Source organism: Anolis sagrei, chromosome 5, assembly GCF_037176765.1.
Source record: "Anolis sagrei isolate rAnoSag1 chromosome 5, rAnoSag1.mat, whole genome shotgun sequence".
NCBI classification, from domain to species: domain Eukaryota; kingdom Metazoa; phylum Chordata; class Lepidosauria; order Squamata; family Dactyloidae; genus Anolis; species Anolis sagrei.
The window spans coordinates 92,313,705-92,330,753 of record NC_090025.1 but is presented as its reverse complement, the minus strand read 5'-3'; the positions used below and the strand labels follow the sequence as shown (position 1 = coordinate 92,330,753).

The 17,049-nt window shown below is 41.9% G+C and overlaps 1 protein-coding gene across 1 annotated transcript in view; it reads right to left on the bottom strand.

Annotated features, from left to right (window-relative positions):
• Positions 1-17,049, bottom strand: part of CAMK1D (calcium/calmodulin dependent protein kinase ID) — a 367,156-nt gene that overhangs the window by 122,529 nt on the left and 227,578 nt on the right. Inside the window, exon 3 of the mRNA XM_060778236.2 lies at positions 7,738-7,812. Coding sequence (XP_060634219.2) covers positions 7,738-7,812 — 75 coding nt within the window. The remainder of the gene's footprint in view (positions 1-7,737; positions 7,813-17,049) is intronic.

The following is a 17,049-nucleotide window of genomic DNA, read 5'->3' as shown; positions in this document are numbered from 1 at the left end:
TGGGTACAGGGTTAAATGTGCTGAAATGGCAGGAGGAACGTAGGATTAAAATAAGTGCGGTGTGCAGCGATCTTAATTCTACTAAAGTGCTTCTAGGACTTGGCGATGGGGAATTCCTAATCTGAGAAGGCACATCGGAACAGCCAAGTTTTTAGATTCTTTCTGAAAACTGCCAAAGTAGGGGCCTGTCGAAGATCTTTTGGGAGGGCGTTCCAAAGTCGGGGGGCCGCCACAGAAAAGGCCCTGTCCCATGTCCCCACCAAGCGCGCTTGCGACTTGGGTGGGATCACGAGCAGGGCCTCTCCAGATGACCAGAGTGAGCGTGTGGGTTCGTAGATGGAGATGCGGTCACGCAGGTAGGGTGGTCCCAAACCGTTCAGGGCTTTGTAGGTGAGCACCTGCACCTTAAATTGGGCTCGGAAAATAAATGGCAGCCAGTGGAGCTCCTTAAACAGCTCCTTTGCAATCCCTATGTACCTATATATCTGTATCTATCTATATACATTAATTTTATATATGAATGTTCCTCTCATATGTTTGCAGGTCTTTGAAAATCCTATGTACATATAAATATCTAGAGATTTCCATGTACCTGTATATCTGTATCTATATGTATACATTATTTTTATATATGAATTTCCCCCTCACATGTCTGCAAGTCTCTGCAAATCTTTATTGATATCTAGGTATAGATATCGATAAATAGAGGTATATATCTGTATCTCTCTCTCTCCCTCTCTTTCCCCACATGGGATTTTGGCCTACATCAATAGGAGCATAGTGTCTACATCTAGGGAAGTAATGCTAACCCTCTATTCCGCTTTGGTTAGACCACACCTGGAATATTGTGTCCAATTCTGGGCACAACAATTCAAGAGAGATATTGACAAGCTGGAATGTGTCCAGAGAAGGGCGACTAAAATGATCAGGGGTCTGGAGAACAAGCCCTATGAGGAGCGGCTTAAGGAGCTGAAGAAGAGAAGGCTGAGAGGAGATATGATAGCCATGTATAAATACATGAGAGGAAGTCACAGGGAGGAGGGAGCAAGCTTGTCTTCTGCTCCCCTGGAGACTAGGACACGGAACAATGGCTGCAAACTACAAGAGAGGAGATTCCATGTGAACATGAGGAAGAACTTCCTGATTGTCTGGAGAACAAGCCCTATGAGAAGCGGCTTAAGGAGCTGGGCATGTTTAGCCTGAAGAAGAGAAGGCTGAGAGGAGATGTGATAGCCATGTATAAATGGCTTCAAACAACAAGAAAGGAGATTCCATCTGAACATGAGGAAGAACTTCCTGATTGTGAGAGGCATTCAGCAGTGGAACTCTCTGCCCTGGAGTGTGGTGGAGGCTCCTTCTTTGGAAGCTTTTAAACAGAGGCTGGATGGCCATCTGTCAGGGGTGCTTTGAATGCAATATTCATGCTTCTTGGCAGGGGGGTTGGACTGGATGGCCCATGAGGTCTCTTCCAATTCTTTGATTCTATGATTCTATGATTCTATGATTCTATTGGTATCTATTTTTTATTTTAAAACTGGCTGCTGCATTTCCCACCCTCGACTTATACTCGAGTCAATAAGTTTTCCCAGTTTTTGTGGTAAAATTAGGTGCCTCGACTTATATTTGGGTCAGCTTATACTCAAGTATATGCGGTATACAATTTCTCACCTAAAAGGTATAATTTGCAGAGATAACCAGAAAATAAGTTTTGCTGATATGCAAATAAATTCTATCATTAAAGCAAAACAATAGGCTACAATCAGGCAGAATGAAGAGTTCAGAGGAAGAAACAAACCCCTCATTTGTCTCTGTTCTCAGCTGGCAACCTGTTGCTCTCTTCCTAGTGTTATTATACAGTGTCAACAGAATGAACATAGCATGGCTTTCTTAACATAAAACACTTCATGTACATTCACAGGGTAAACGAACACAGGATTTTAATAGTGCTGCAAAAACTCAGTCCTAAATGCTCTGCAGAGCGCTTGACTCTCAACACCTTTGCAGAAGCATACACAAAGCTTGGCCTGTCACTGAACATCGAGAAAACCAAAGTGCTGTTCCAGCAGTCACCAGCCGTCCCCTCTCCAATGCCAGAGATACAGCTTAATGGTGTAACATTAGAAAATGTCGACCATTTCCGCTACCTTGGCAGCCACCTCTCCACCAAAGTCAACATCGACGCCGAAATACAACACCGCCTGAGCTCTGCAAGTGCAGCATTTTCCCGAATGAAGCAGAGAGTGTTTGAGGACCGGGACATCCGTAGGGATACTAAGGTGCTTGTCTATAAAGCTATTGTCCTCCCAACCCTGCTATATGCCTGTGAGACGTGGACTGTCTACAGACGTCACATGCAGCTCCTGGAACGATTCCATCAGCGCTGCCTCCGGAAAATCCTGCAAATCTCCTGGGAAGACAAGCGGACAAACGTCAGCGTGCTGGAGGAAGTAAAGACCACCAGCATTGAAGCAATGGTCCTCCAACATCAACTCCGCTGGACAGGCCACGTTGTCCGGATGCCTGACCACCGTCTCCCTAAGCAGTTGCTCTACTCCGAACTCAAGAACGGAAAACGGAATGTTGGTGGACAGGAAAAGAGATTTAAAGATGGGCTCAAAGCCAACCTTAAAAACTCTGGCATAGACACGGAGAACTGGGAGGCCCTGGCCCTTGAGCGCTCCAGCTGGAGGTCAGCTGTGACCAGCAGTGCTGCAGAATTCGAGGAGGCACGAGTGGAGGGTGAAAGAGAGAAACGTGCCAGGAGGAAGGCGCGTCAAGCCAACCCCGACCGGGACCGCCTTCCACCTGGAAACCAATGCCCTCACTGCGGAAGAAGATGCAGAGCAAGAATAGGGCTCCACAGCCACATGCGGACCCACAAGGAAACCCATGATGGAAGACCACCTTACTCGTCCAACGAGGGATCGCCTAAGTAAGTAAGTAGAGCGCTTGCCAGGCTATGAATTCATTATGTGGTCGGAATAACTTGTTAACAAAACCAACATTGGGAGTTGCAGCTGAGAGCTAAACTTCCTTCCTCTATGTTTTAACATTTAAACAATGTTCTCTGGAAATATCCCATGTTATTAATTTGAACATGAAACAGTTTTGGGTTGACATAATTTTTAAAAGGAACGATTTCCATTTTTTTGCTGAAGGAATTGACATTGGCTTTCACTTTTTGTTACCACAGTCAGCATTACACTATGCTTTTAAAAAACGTATCTGATATAGTGAAATCCTTTAAATGCACATGCATTGTAGAGACCAAGTCCATGTTCCCTGGGCTCCTACATCCAGTTTTAGAAATTCCCCAGATTCGTTCTCTCAAGTCCTTCATTCAGAATCACATGCTAGAAATGAGCTTTGCTCAGTCAGCACCAATCTTAAGGAAGCCCAGTGCATATGGCTGCTGACACCGCCATCAGATAGATAGATAGATAGATAGATAGATAGATAGATAGATAGATAGATAGTAGGCCTGGGTAACAACGCAAAAATTTGTTTCTAAAATCGATTTGTATTTGGGGGGTTTTTGCGTTTCGATATTTAAAATAATTACAACATTTTCCTTTGAAAAAGTTAAGTATTTACGAAATTTCGTTAATTTCGTTTTTTAAATTTTTTTTTAATTTTTTGAAGAATAAAAGAAAGATATTTTTCAGAAATATTTAAAAATGGAAAATTAACAATGCTTGCCCTGTTGTGGAGCGAACACAGCCACAGGACAGGGACAAACTCACACACACAGGCACACAAGGGTCTTTTCTTTTTTTAGAATATTTTTTGAATTTTTTGAAGAATAAAAGAATAAAAAAATAAATAAAAATAAATAAAAGAATAAAAAAATGCTTGCCCTACCCTGTTGTGGGGCGAAAACAGGGCAAAGCCTCCCCGCTGCTCCCAGCAATGAATCTATGCAAGCACAAGCAATGAATGAATGAATGAATGCAAGCAAGCAGCCAAGAGCCAAGCCTCCCTCCCGCACCTCCCGTCTCCTTCGCAATGAGCAATGCGGCCACGCGGAGCCGCTTTTAAAGGGCAGCCCGCCTAATAACAATGAGCCACGGTGCTTGGGAGCGCCGGATTGGCTCCCGGCGCACCCAGCATCCTCCATCCCTAAAATGTCATTTCCGAAACGGGCGGAAGCCCGTAAAAAAGATGGAGGATGCCGTTTCGATATTTAAAAACACTTCCGGGTTTGAAAATATGTTTTGTAATCGTTTTGTAATTGTTAAAAATAACGAATATTTAACGAATTACAAAATTAACTAACGAAACCGCCCAGGCCTAATAGCTAGATAGATAGATAGATAGATAGATAGATAGATAGATACAGTAGTACGAAGCCTTCTGAATGCAGAATACAGACATTCCTCACCAAGTTAAGAATAAGATAGGTTCTATAGGTTTGGTCTTCAAGGACATTTTTAAAATATAACCTCAGGCTTCATTTTTACTATAGTTTGACCAGAAACATACTGTTGATTTACATTGGAGGATATAGAGGGGCTCATAAACACTTATGGGGAAAGATTTTTTTTAGTGTTTTTTTAGTATAGACTCATATAATCCAGTTCAAAGCAGATAATGTGGATTATCTGCTTTGATAATCTGGATTATATCGCAGTGTAGAAAAGGCCATACTTTTGCTAAAACAAGTTTGCTCCTGGACCAAAGAAGGCCCCCAAATAGGTGAAAATTCATTGAGTTCTGCCTTCTTGTTCAATGCTGGAGTTGGGGCTGCAAAAAAAAAGCTGTCTAGGGTATTTTGGGGCTTGTAGACCTAAAAGTAACTTTTCCACATTCTGGCCTATAAATTCTTTTGTGTAAGAAAACCAGCCCCGAATATATTAATATTACAATCCCAGATTGGAGCATTTTATTCAAACCTACCTACAAGTAAATAAATTTGTTTTTTATGACCTCTACTTTAAACCAAATTTCAAGCTCCTTCTGTAGAAAGAAATAACAGCTTTTCACAGAATCATAGAATAATAGAGTTGGAAGAGCCCACATGGCCATCTAGTCCAACCCCCTGCCATGCAGGAAAAGCACAATCAAAGCTTTTAATATACTTTAAGTGAAATTTCCTCTGTTTGCAGGTTGGGATGACAAATAAAACTTGCAAGCTACAACAAAGCAAAGGAAATGTAGAAGCAAATTGGGCAGTGAGGCAACAAAATAGGCACCCAGCTATAACATCTTCTGACTTCTGTATCAAGAGGTCATAGTTTCCAAGGAAACAAGAAAGTCTCCATGAACATTGTGTCCTAGCCTGAATGGAGGAAACGGTGCATGCTTAATTGATTATAGTTATTAGTTTGACAGCAGCAGTTCCTAAAATCAGAAGTTTTGAAGGTGTTTCAGACCACATTAAGCTTCCATCTCCACCATTTCTCAGTTCCAGCTATGTCAAGGAGATTGTTACTTTCAATGTACACCATTTAGAGTGTGTACTTCTACTTCAACATTTAAAAATGTGTTAACTATCATTCTGCCAAGAGATGTTGGAAATATTTTCAAAATAGTAACAGGCAATAGATATAAATATTATGGAAACATCAACACTAAGGAATGTGGCAGATTTGAAAAATATATTTTTTTAAATCCACAACTCAGGCTAACTAACAGACAGGTGAAATAACCATTTTCATTCAAATCAAAAAAGCTAACAGTAAGCAACAAGAAAGAGAAGGAGCTTGGCAAGTCTTGAAAGAAATGGAGTCCCAACAAGATGCAATTGTTGGTAGAACTGCATGAGACATCTACTGTACATTGTAGATTTTTATTTATTTATCGTGTCAGGAGCAACCAGACATTTGTACTACATTTTTAACAAAACAAACAAACAAACAGTCAGACAAAACACAAAGTTTACAAGCTTGGTAGTTGATTAAATGTCCTTTGACCAGTATCTGGCCACTTGGAGTGCCTCTGGTGTTGCCGCAAGGAGGTCCTCCATTGTGCATGTGGCGGGGCTCAGGTTGCATTGCAGCAGGTAGTCAGTGGTTTGCTCTTCTCCACACTCACATGTCGTGGATTCCACTTTGTAGCCCCATTTCTTAAGATTGGCTCTGCATCTCGTGGTGCCAGAGCGCAGTCTGTTCAGCGCCTTCCAAGTCGCCCAGTTTTCTGTGTGCCCAGGGGGGAGTCAGTCATTTGGTATCAGCCGTTGATTGAGGTTCTGGGTCTGAGCCTGCCACTTTTGGATTCTCGCTTGCTGGGGTGTCTCTGTAGATCTTAGAAAATTATTTCTTGATTTAAGTCATTGACGTGCTGGCTGGTACCCAAACAAGGGATGAGCTGGAGGTGTCACTGTCTTGGTCTATTGGCTGCTACTTCCCGGCGGATGTCAGGTGGTGCAATACCAGCTAGACAGTGTAGTTTCTCCAGTGGTATAGGGTGCAGACACCCCGTGATAATGTGGCATGTCTCATTAAGAGCCACATCCACTGTTTTAGTGTGGTGAGATGTGTTCCACACTGGGCATGCATTCTCAGCAGCAGAGTAGCATAGCACATGGGCAGATGTCTTCACTATGTCTGGTTGTGATCCCCAGGTTGTGCCAGTCAGCTTTCATATGATATTGTTTCTTGCTTGATATTCAGGCAGTGCTTCTTGTAGGTCAGAGCACGGTCCAGAGTGACTCCCAGGTATTTGGGTGTGCTGCAATGCTCCAGTGGGATTCCTTCCCAGGTCATCCTCAGAGCTTGGGATGCTTGTCTGTTCTTAAGGTGAAAAGCACATGTCTGTGTTTTAGATGGATTAGGGATCAGCTGGTTTTCCCTGTAATAGGCAGTAAGAGCATCTAGCGCTTTGGAGAGCTACTGTTCAACCATCTCAAAGCTCCCTGCTTGAGCAGTAATGGCACGATCATCAGCATTGTAGATGCCATAGCCCTGTTACAGTAATGTATCAAAATTATGCAATATCTGAAACAGGTCTGAGGTTGTGCGTGCTACTCTTGCCTCCTGGTATCCAAATCCACTAAGCCGAGCCAAAAAGTCAGAGCAGAATTCATTGTTGATCAGATCATTCCCAAACATATTGGCAGTTCTACTTACTTTCAAATGAATGTAAGATGTCTACAGCACTTTTCTTTTGTTAAGACATGCTTTTGTATTCAATACATGAGGAAAGCTCCCACAATTTCAACATTTTGGTACAATTTGCGCCATTTTTACTTTTTGCCTGATGTCTTGAAGACTGATTTGTGATCCCTTTCACATATATACTATTTGGGTGGTTGTAGGTTTTTTGGGGGGCTATATGGCCGTGTTCTAGAGGTATTCTCTCCTGACGTTTCGCCTGCATCTATGACAAGCATCCTCAGAGGTAGTGAGGTCTGTTGGAACTAGGAAAATTGGGTTTTTATACCTGTGGAATGATCAGGATGGGACAAAGTACTCTTGTCTGTTGGAGCTGGGTGTGAATAGACAAGCTCCAACAGTCAAGAGTTCTTTGTCCCACCCTGGTCATTACACAGATACATAAACCCAATTTTTCTAGTTCCAACAGACCTCACTACCTCTGAGGATGCTTGTCATAGATGCAGGCGAAACGTCAGGAAATAATGCCTCTAGAACATGGCCATATAGCTCGAAAAAACCTACAACAACCCAGTGATTCCGGCCATGAAAGCCTTCGACAATACATATATACTATTTGATTCTCTGATACAGTGACAGAGATTAAGAATGTGGTAGGCTACGTGTATATTGATTATTTACTTACAGTTGCATAACCAGGTATAAGTGGTTTGGACTCTCATAGATATCTTCCAGTGCAACAATATTTTCATGTTTGATCCTGAATAATAGATACAAAAAAGAAATACCAGGGGTAAGTTAAGTGTCCAATGGAAATCCATTCATATAAAAACAATGTGAACCATTCAGAATCTTTGCAACTTCATAATAATTCAACACTTGCTGAAGTAAGAGGTGCACATCGGAAGTAGGTAATGTTGGTAAATGCATCTAGTTCTGCTAAAATGTCTTCATATATTGGATTTGCTTTTCCACACACAGTAATGAGCGAAGTCTGGTCAGATCACCCAATGCAATTATATATTGGGCCTAATGGTAGACAGGGCTACAACTAAGTGGTTTGATGATTCACTTAAATCATTTGGAACCTTGACTATTTGAAACCTTAACTTTTCATAAATAACAAGGCATTTATTTTTCAAACACCAAAGAAAATGGAAGGAGCATGATGTAGCCATGTATAAGTCAACCAAAATGCATGAATTTTGAAATGACCTGACCTAAGGGAGCCATCTGACCTTGACCACTGTTGCTATTTTCCTGTCCAAGCTTTCAAAAAGGCCAGAAACAGTGTGGCAGCAAAGAGAATAGATGGGGGGGGGGGGGGGGTTGTATGGTCCTTTTATGTTCTCCCAGATGGATCATCAAGTTTGCAGACGACACCAAATTGGGAGGGATAGCATACTCCAGAGGACAGGAGAAGGATTCAAAACGATCTTGACAGAGATGGGCCAAAACTAACAAAATGAAGTTCAACGGTGACAAATGCAAGATACTCCACTTTGGCAGGAAAAACAAAATGCAAAGATACAGAATGGGGGATGCCTGGCTTGGAAAGAAGTGAAGAGTGGAGTGCCGCAGGGTTCTGTCCTGGGCCTGGTCCTGTTCAACATCTTTATTAATGACTTAGATAATGGGTTAGAAGGCATGATCATCAAGTCTGCAGATGACACCAAATTGGGAGGGATAGCCAATACTCCAGAGGACAGGAGCAGGATTAAAAATGATCTTGACAGATTAGAGAGATGGGCCAAAACTAACAAAATGAAGTTCAACTGTGACAAATGCAAGATGCTCCAATTAGGCAGAAAAAATCAAAATGCAAATATACAGAATGGGGGACAATGCCTGGCTCGAGAACAGTATGTGTGAAAAAAATCTTGGAGTCCTCGTGGACAACAAGTTAAACATGAGTCAACAATGTGATGTGGTGGCAAAAAAAGCCAATGGGATTTTGGCCTGCATCAATAGGAGCATAGTGTCTAGATCTAAGGAAGTAATGCTACCCCTCTATTCTGAATTGGTTAGACCACACCTGGAATATTGTGTCCAATTCTGGGCACCACAATTGAAGAGAGATGTTGACAAGCTGGAATGTGTCCAGAGGAGGGCGACTAAAATGATCAAGGGTCTGGAGAACAAGCCCTATGAGGAGTGGCTTGTTCCTAATGTTCAGATGGAATCTCTTTTCTTGTAGTTTGAAGCCATTGTTCCGTGTCCTAGTCTCCAGGGAAGGAGAAAACAAACTTCCTGACTGTGAGAGCCGTTCAGCAGTGGAACTCTCTGCCCCGGAGTGTGCTGGAGGCTCCTTCTTCGGAGGTTTTTAAACAGAGGCTAGATGGCCATCTGTCAGGGGTGCTTTGAATGCAATATTCCTGCTTCTTGGCAGGGGGTTGGACTAGATGGCCCATGAGGTCTCTTCCAACTCTAAGATTCTATGATTCTATGACCCTGGATTTTGGGGCCCTGGTCTCCACCTATCAGTTCCCATATGTTATTTTTATAAACATGGGCTAACTTTCCCTTGCAACATGCAAATGTGTGTGAAGCAAATTAAACCCATTTAAAATTATCATTTAAATGAAGTACCAAATGCTTGTTTTAGTGCAAACTTCAACAGCTGGAACAAACACAGTGCTAAACCACCATTGGCACAGATACAGAGGACTCAGAGTTCTTGCTGTTTAGGTTATGACTTTCAGAAAAAGAAACATACAAACCACCATCTAATTAGCTCCTCAAAGGCAAACCCTCTCAGGGATTATTACTTAAAGTGGTTCTAAACAATTTCCAGTGTGCATAATTAATTTTCATTATCCCCCGCCCCCAAATGAGGAATCATTTAGCTGTAAGGAATAGAATATTAATTAAGACAAACGAGAGATATTGCCTCAAAGAGGGAAGAGATGTTTAAGGAAATGTAAGAAATCAGCAAGAATCCATAGTGGAGATGAGGGTGTGGGGAGGATCAGTGAATAGGGAATTCCAAGGCAAATATTCTTGATCATTGCAAATACAAAAAATTAGGATAGAATCATAGAATCAAAGAGTTGGAAGAGACCTCATGGCCATCCAGTCCAACCCCCTGCCAAGAAGCAGGAATGTTGCGTTCAAATCACCCCTGACAGATGGCCATCCAGCCTCTGTTTAAAAGCTTCCAAAGAAGGAGCCTCCACCACACTCCGGGGCAGAGAGTTCCACTGCTGAACGGCTCTCACAGTCAGGAAGTTCTTCCTCATGTTCAGATGGAATCTCCTCTTGTAGTTTGAAGCCATTGTTCCGTGTCCTAGTCTCCAAGGAAGCAGAAAACAAGCTTGCTCCCTCCTCCCTGTGGCTTCCTCTCACATATTTATACATGGCTATCATATCTCCTCTCAGCCTTCTCTTCTTCAGGCTAAACATGCCCAGCTCCTTAAGCCGCTCCTCATAGGGCTTGTTTTCCAGACCCTTGATCATTTTAGTCGCCCTCCTCTGGACACATTCCAGCTTGTCAATATCTCTCTTCAAGTGTGGTGCCCAGAATTGGACACAATATTCCAGGTGTGGTCTAACCAAAGCGGAATAGAGGAGTAGCATTACTTCCCTAGATCTAGACACTATGCTCCTATTGATGCAGGCCAAAATCCCGTTGCCTTTTTTTTGCCGCCACATCACATTGTTGGCTCATGTTTAATTTGTTGTCCACGAGGACTCCAAGATCTTTTTCACACGTACTGCTCTCGAGCCAGGCGTCCCCCATTTTGTATCTTTGCATTTCGTTTTTCCTGCCAAAGTGGAGTATCTTGCATTTGTCACTGTTGAACTTCATTTTGTTAGTTTCGGCCCATCTTAGTCAATGACTTAGTCATTGTGGACACATATCCTCTTTCTTTGACCAAGGTGTAAGACCACGACTGAAACAGTGAGAAATACAGGACTCGATGACAGATATCTTTGTAATGCAATTGCTTACACTATGTGTGTGTAAAGTATAAGTCCACAAAACCTGAAAATCCAGAGTCTATTCTTTATTTTCAGCCACTCACTTACTGATAGCTTGAGTGTAGCTGCTTCCTTCCTCTGTGACATGATATGAAGAGACGAAAGTTGGGAAGATGGATAAGAGCATACTATGGGTAAGGCCATCTGGTCGGGGGTCCACAAACTTTTCAAACAGAGGGCCAGGTCTCGGTCCCTCAAACTGTTGGAGGGCCGGATTATAATTTGAAAAAAACATGAATGAATTCCTATGCACACTGCACATATCTTATTTGTAGTGTAAAAAAACACTTTAAAACAATATAATAATTAAAATGAAGAACAATTTTAATAAATATAAGCTTATTAGTATTTGAATGGGAAGTGTGGGCCTGTTTTCAGCTGATGAGATATGATTGTTGTTGTTGTGTGCTTTCAAGTCATTTCAGACTTAGGTTGATCCTGAGCGAGGGCCAGGTAAATGATCTTGAAGGGCCGTATCTGGCCCCTGGGCCTTAGTTTGAGGACCCCTGATCTAAGTCATTAATAAAGATGTTGAACAGGACTGGGCCCAGGACAGAACCCTGTGGCACTCCATTCAACACTTCTTTCCAGGATGATGAGGAAGCATTGGTGAGCACCCTCAGGGTTGATCCACTTAACCAATTACAGATCCACCTAATCGTACTTTTGCTTAGCCCACATTGCCAGAAGGTCATGGGGGATCTTGTCAAAGGCCTTACTGAAATCTAGGTATGCTACATCCACAGCATTCCCCGCATCTACCCAGCTTGTAACTCTACCGAAAAAAGAGATCAGTTTAGTCTGGCATGACTTGTTTTTGATAAATCTGTGTTGACTATTAGCGATGACCGCATTCATTTCTAAATGTTTGCAGACCACTTCCATAATAATCTTTTCCATAATCTTGCCTGGTATTGACATGAGGCTGACCGGACGGAAATTGTTTGGGTCATGGGGAGTTTGATGGGAAACCTTTAGAACCATCTTCTTTACAGCTGTGGTATGACAGAATAAACCTGTTTCCAAAGATTATTCTTTGTGAGCTTGCATTTCATTCCAAGAGCTTTGAGAATCTGACAGAAACTAATTCACATGGTAACTGTTCTGTTGTGCGCTGGGCCTGTACATAATTGTCTTTAGAACAGGATGTGCAACCTTTGCCCAGCGGGAAGCCAGGGGGCCCAAAGAGAAGTTCTCAGAGGGTTTTCACCACAAATAGTCTTTAGATGGCTTGTGAAGTACAACAAAGTTCTTTATTAATGAACAATCAAACAGAAACTTCTATTGTCTTCAGTAAAGTTAAGCAAATGATTCCAAGCTTTTAGGCAACTGGTGAATTCCTAATCTAGCCCACGAAGGACAGGCAACTGTCTTCAATAACGTCTTCTTTAAAGGAAAATCCCCTTTTTAACTTCTCCCAGGCTGACTGTAATCTAACACTTACTGATGTGGGCTCCACTACCGGGTCGAACTGCGTCTCAAACGCCCAGTGGACCTACCAGTAAGGCAGTAGACTCTCCAGCTGGAGTTATTTGGTCTTTAGGGATGTTTTCCTGGAAATTCTTAAAGGTTGAAGCTTTTGTACAGGGGAAGCTTGCACACATCCTATACATTAGCTTTCCTTGCTGAGACTAACTAAAAATGGCTCCCTTCTCTTCCCAATTGCCCTGAGCAAGGGGCGGGACCAAAACTTAATGATGATGGATAGGTGACTTGCCCTATGACTGCAACCAAAAGAAGCCACCTATCTGCAGAGTCCCTGAAACCTTGGACTGCAAGCAAACATTTAATACAAAGCAAATAAAATTGGAGCTCCTGGTACAGCTGTACCAGAACAGTGACATTTCTATTGGGGGGAAAACCCAAGATCCCAGAGGTCAATGTTTTGTGGCTGTTGTTCTCAAAGAAATTCATAATCTGCTAATAGCCATCTTATTCGAGGCAGTACAAAAGTGAGAGCAGCAAAGTAAAGTGGTGTAAATGCTGAACTCCGGCCCTGTGAGAGGAGAGTTTGGGCAGCCTTAGGCAAGACACAACCTCAGATGAAGCAATCTTGACAAGAAAATTCCACCTTAGATTGTCATAAATCAGAAATGACTTGAATGCACACAACAACAACAAAACACACAAAAGGGAAACCCACAGTTATGCCACTAGAAGGGAGTAAAATATGATTTCAAACTGATACTCAACAAAAAAAGATCCATATAGAATTGCCTAACTGAAAGCAAATGAGGAAGAGAGCTACTATAGATGGAAGTTTAGCCTAGGAAATGGGACAATCCAAGTAAATAATCAATTAAGTATCCACATTAATTGTTTGGACATTACCGGGTTTTTAAAACAGATCTCATATAACAGTGAACAACTATGGAAGAAAAGAGCTATAAATGTAATTATACTTATGTTTCGGTTATTGATTGGAAGAATGCTTTTTTGTGATGCATTTACTTTCTATATATAGTTGTAAAATTCAGTAAACCATAAATACATTTTTAAAAGCTTGACTGTAGATGTATTGTTTTGCTTCACGTGTTCCTTGCTTTTCCCCAAAGATGGGACTAATTTCCACTGAAAACTGAGCCCAGCTCTCCAGACATTTTTTATCCTGACATGAATTGGTTTAGCAAACTACCCCACCAACTCTATTTGAAATCCTTAACAAATGTGCAACTGATTCTCTTAATGTCATGTTATTTTCCTTTGTCCTCCATTTGCATTTTATTTTCTAAAAGGGAAGTGCTGTCATGCTTATGTGCAAAGATTTCACATTCAGTTTTACAAGGATACATGCATGTAACAAAGAAAGAATTGGAGGGAAAAGTTCTGCATATCAGGTCTGAAATGTGGGGGCCTCCATAGTGGGAGGAGGTATAGAAGGTCTGATTATATAACATACTAGCCATCCCCTGCCACGCATTGCTGTGGCCCACATGGGGGTTCTGTGTAGGGGTTTGGCCTAATTCTGTCATTGGTGGGGTTCAGAATGCTCTGTGATTGTAGGTGAACTATAAATCCCAGCAACTACAACTCCCAAATGCAAGATTCTATTTTCCCCAAACTCCCCCAGTGTTCACATTTGGGCATATTAAGTATTCGTGTAGACTTTGGTCCAGATCCATCATTGTTTGAGTCCACAGTGATCTCTGGATGTAGGTGAACTACAACTCCCAAACCAAAGGACACTGCCCACCAAATCCTTCCAGTATTTTCTGTTGGTCATGGGAGAACTGTGTGCCAAGTTTGGTTCAATTCCATCGTTGGTGGGGATTCAGAGTGCTCTTTGATTGTAGGTGAACTATAAATCCCAGCAACTACAACCCCCAAATGACAAAATCAATTTTTTTGAGTGAAGGACATACATTGGGTTGTTGGGTGTCTTGTGTCCAAATTTGGTGTCAATTCGTCCAGCGGTTTTTGAGTTCTGTGAATATCACAAACGAACTTTACATTTTTATTTATATAGATATTGTGATCCACCTTCTCTAACTGCTGCTTTGATTCCAGGCCCGAATTCAAAGCGTTGGCCCTAATCTAAAAACCTCATGTCACTGAAACATAACAAGATATCTCTTTCATCGTGGAACAGTCTATACATGGAGGTCAATATAGAGACAACAGACATGGCCATCAGGAGGGTGACAAGAGTATCAGATTTTTCTGATGTGGCTCCTCATCTTTCAAATGCCTGGCTCCAACATTATCATCTTTCCAATGCACGGCTAAGATGGCCGAGATGACTTTTGGAGTTACTGTGGTATGTGTTGTTTTACAAGTTTTGCTTCTAAAAAAATCTGTTTAATTGCTGTAAGATGACTTTTTTAACAATATTTTTAATTAATTTTTCATTGTTAAAATTTCCCCAACCATACCACCTATCACCCAGATCACATACTGTATTTCCTAGCCATGAGCACAATTTTCTTAGTTTCTGTACAATATTTACATTAGGTTGTTGTAGGTTTTTTCAGGCTGTATGGCCATGGCCTAGAGGCATTCTCTCCTGCCGTTTCGCCTGCATCTATGGCAAGCATCCTCAGAGGTAGGGACATCTAATTACCTCTCAACAAAAGTTTGCTCCAGGCACAGTCAGCCCATTGTATGCTAATCAAGGTGGTCAGTTGAAACATTCACACCTAGCTCCAGCAGACAAGAGTCCTTTGTCTCACCCTGGTCATTCCACAGATATATAAACCCCTTTTCCTCGTTCCAACAGACCTCACTACTGCTTGCCATAGATGCAGGCGAAATGTCAGGAGATAATGCCTCTAGACCATGGCCATACAGCCCGAAAAAACCTACAACAACCCAGTGATTCCGGCCATGAAAGTCTTCGACAATACAATATTTACATTGGCTTTGCTGCTTTTGTCCATTCCTTATAAACCATTTATCTATAATTTCTCTTGTTTTACCCTCCTCCGTATCATCCTGAATTAAACATGCTAAAATGTCAGATTGAACCTGTTGATAAAGGTAATTATTCCAGTTTTCCATAGTCCATTTTTTCACCTTTCCAGCCCCATGCTATCATTGCTCATCTTGCTTTTCTGTCTGTGTGTGCGTGTCAGTAGCGACTTGAGAAACTGCAAGTCACTTCTGGTGTAAGAGAATTGGCCTTCTGCCCTATGAGGAGCGGCTTTAGGAGCTGGGCATGTTTAGCCTGAAGAAGAGAAGGCTGAGAGGAGGTATGATAGCCATGTATAAATATGTGAGAGGAAGCCACAGGGAGGAGGGAGCAAGCTTGTTTTCTGCTTCCCTGGAGACTAGGACGCGGAACAATGGCTTCAAACTACAAGAGAGGAGATTCCATCTGAACATCAGGAAAAACCTCCTGACTGTGAGAGCCGTTCAGCAGTGGAACTCTCTGCCCCGGAGTGTGGTGGAGGCTCCTTCTTTGGAAGCTTTTAAACAGAGGCTGGATGGCCATCTGTCAGGGGTGATTTGAATGCAATATTCCTGCTTCTTGGCAGGGGGTTGGACTGGATGGCCCATGAGGTCTCTTCCAACTCTTTGATTCTATGATTCTATGACGTTGCCCAAGGGACGCCCGGATGTTTTGATGTTTTACCATCCTTGTGCGAGGCTTCTCTCATGTCCCCGCATGGGGAGCAGGAACTGACAAAGGGAGCTCATCTTGCTAAAATGATGGTTTTAAACTATTCTTGTTCTTTTATGGTAATCTTGTTGTTGCATAATACTCTATTCTAAATATTGCTTCCATCTTATCTTCGTTCTCCATTTTTCCCCTGAATTTTCCTTGTTTAAAATCAAACGTATCTTTAGTTTTGTAGTAGCCGTTGCTCTTCATTTCCTTCCATCAATTAGAATCAAATTCCTTCTCATATAAGCACTCTAAAGGTGACCATTTAGATATTTCTGGCATAGAAGATGCCTTTTAAAACAAAATTTGGTTTTGTTAAAACCTAACAACAATGCGGAGTGAGTTGTAGTCCAACATATTGGGAGAGCATCTGTTTTGAGTGGTTGGATAATGTTCTCCTTCATTAGAGCAAAACGGTATTTAACGAGAACTAAATCCTACCTCTCTTCACTTCAGGGGCAGAAAGAGCAAAACATACCTTAATTAGTATACCAATCAGGCATGTGATTAATACAAATGGCACACAGCCTTAAGCTTCTGGCTAAAAATGAACTTACAGTCAATACATCATTTGGGGAATGGAGACTATTGATCTGGAACAGATATAAATCTTTCCTCAGTAGATAAAGAGCCTCTTCCAACCTGATAGCACATAAGCTTTTGACATGAGCTGTTAAAATGCTTATTTAAGGGAGCACGCAGACTAATGAAAAACATGAGAAAACCCCAGAGATCAGGGGTCCACAAACTTTTTAAACAGAGGCCCAGGTCATAGTTCCTCAAACTGTTGGAGGGCTGGATTATAATTTGAAAAAAAATGAACGAATTCCTATGCACACTGCACATGTCAGAACCCAGAAGCCTTAATTAGAGCCAAACACAAAATAAGAGTTCAAACACAGCCAGAGGCGG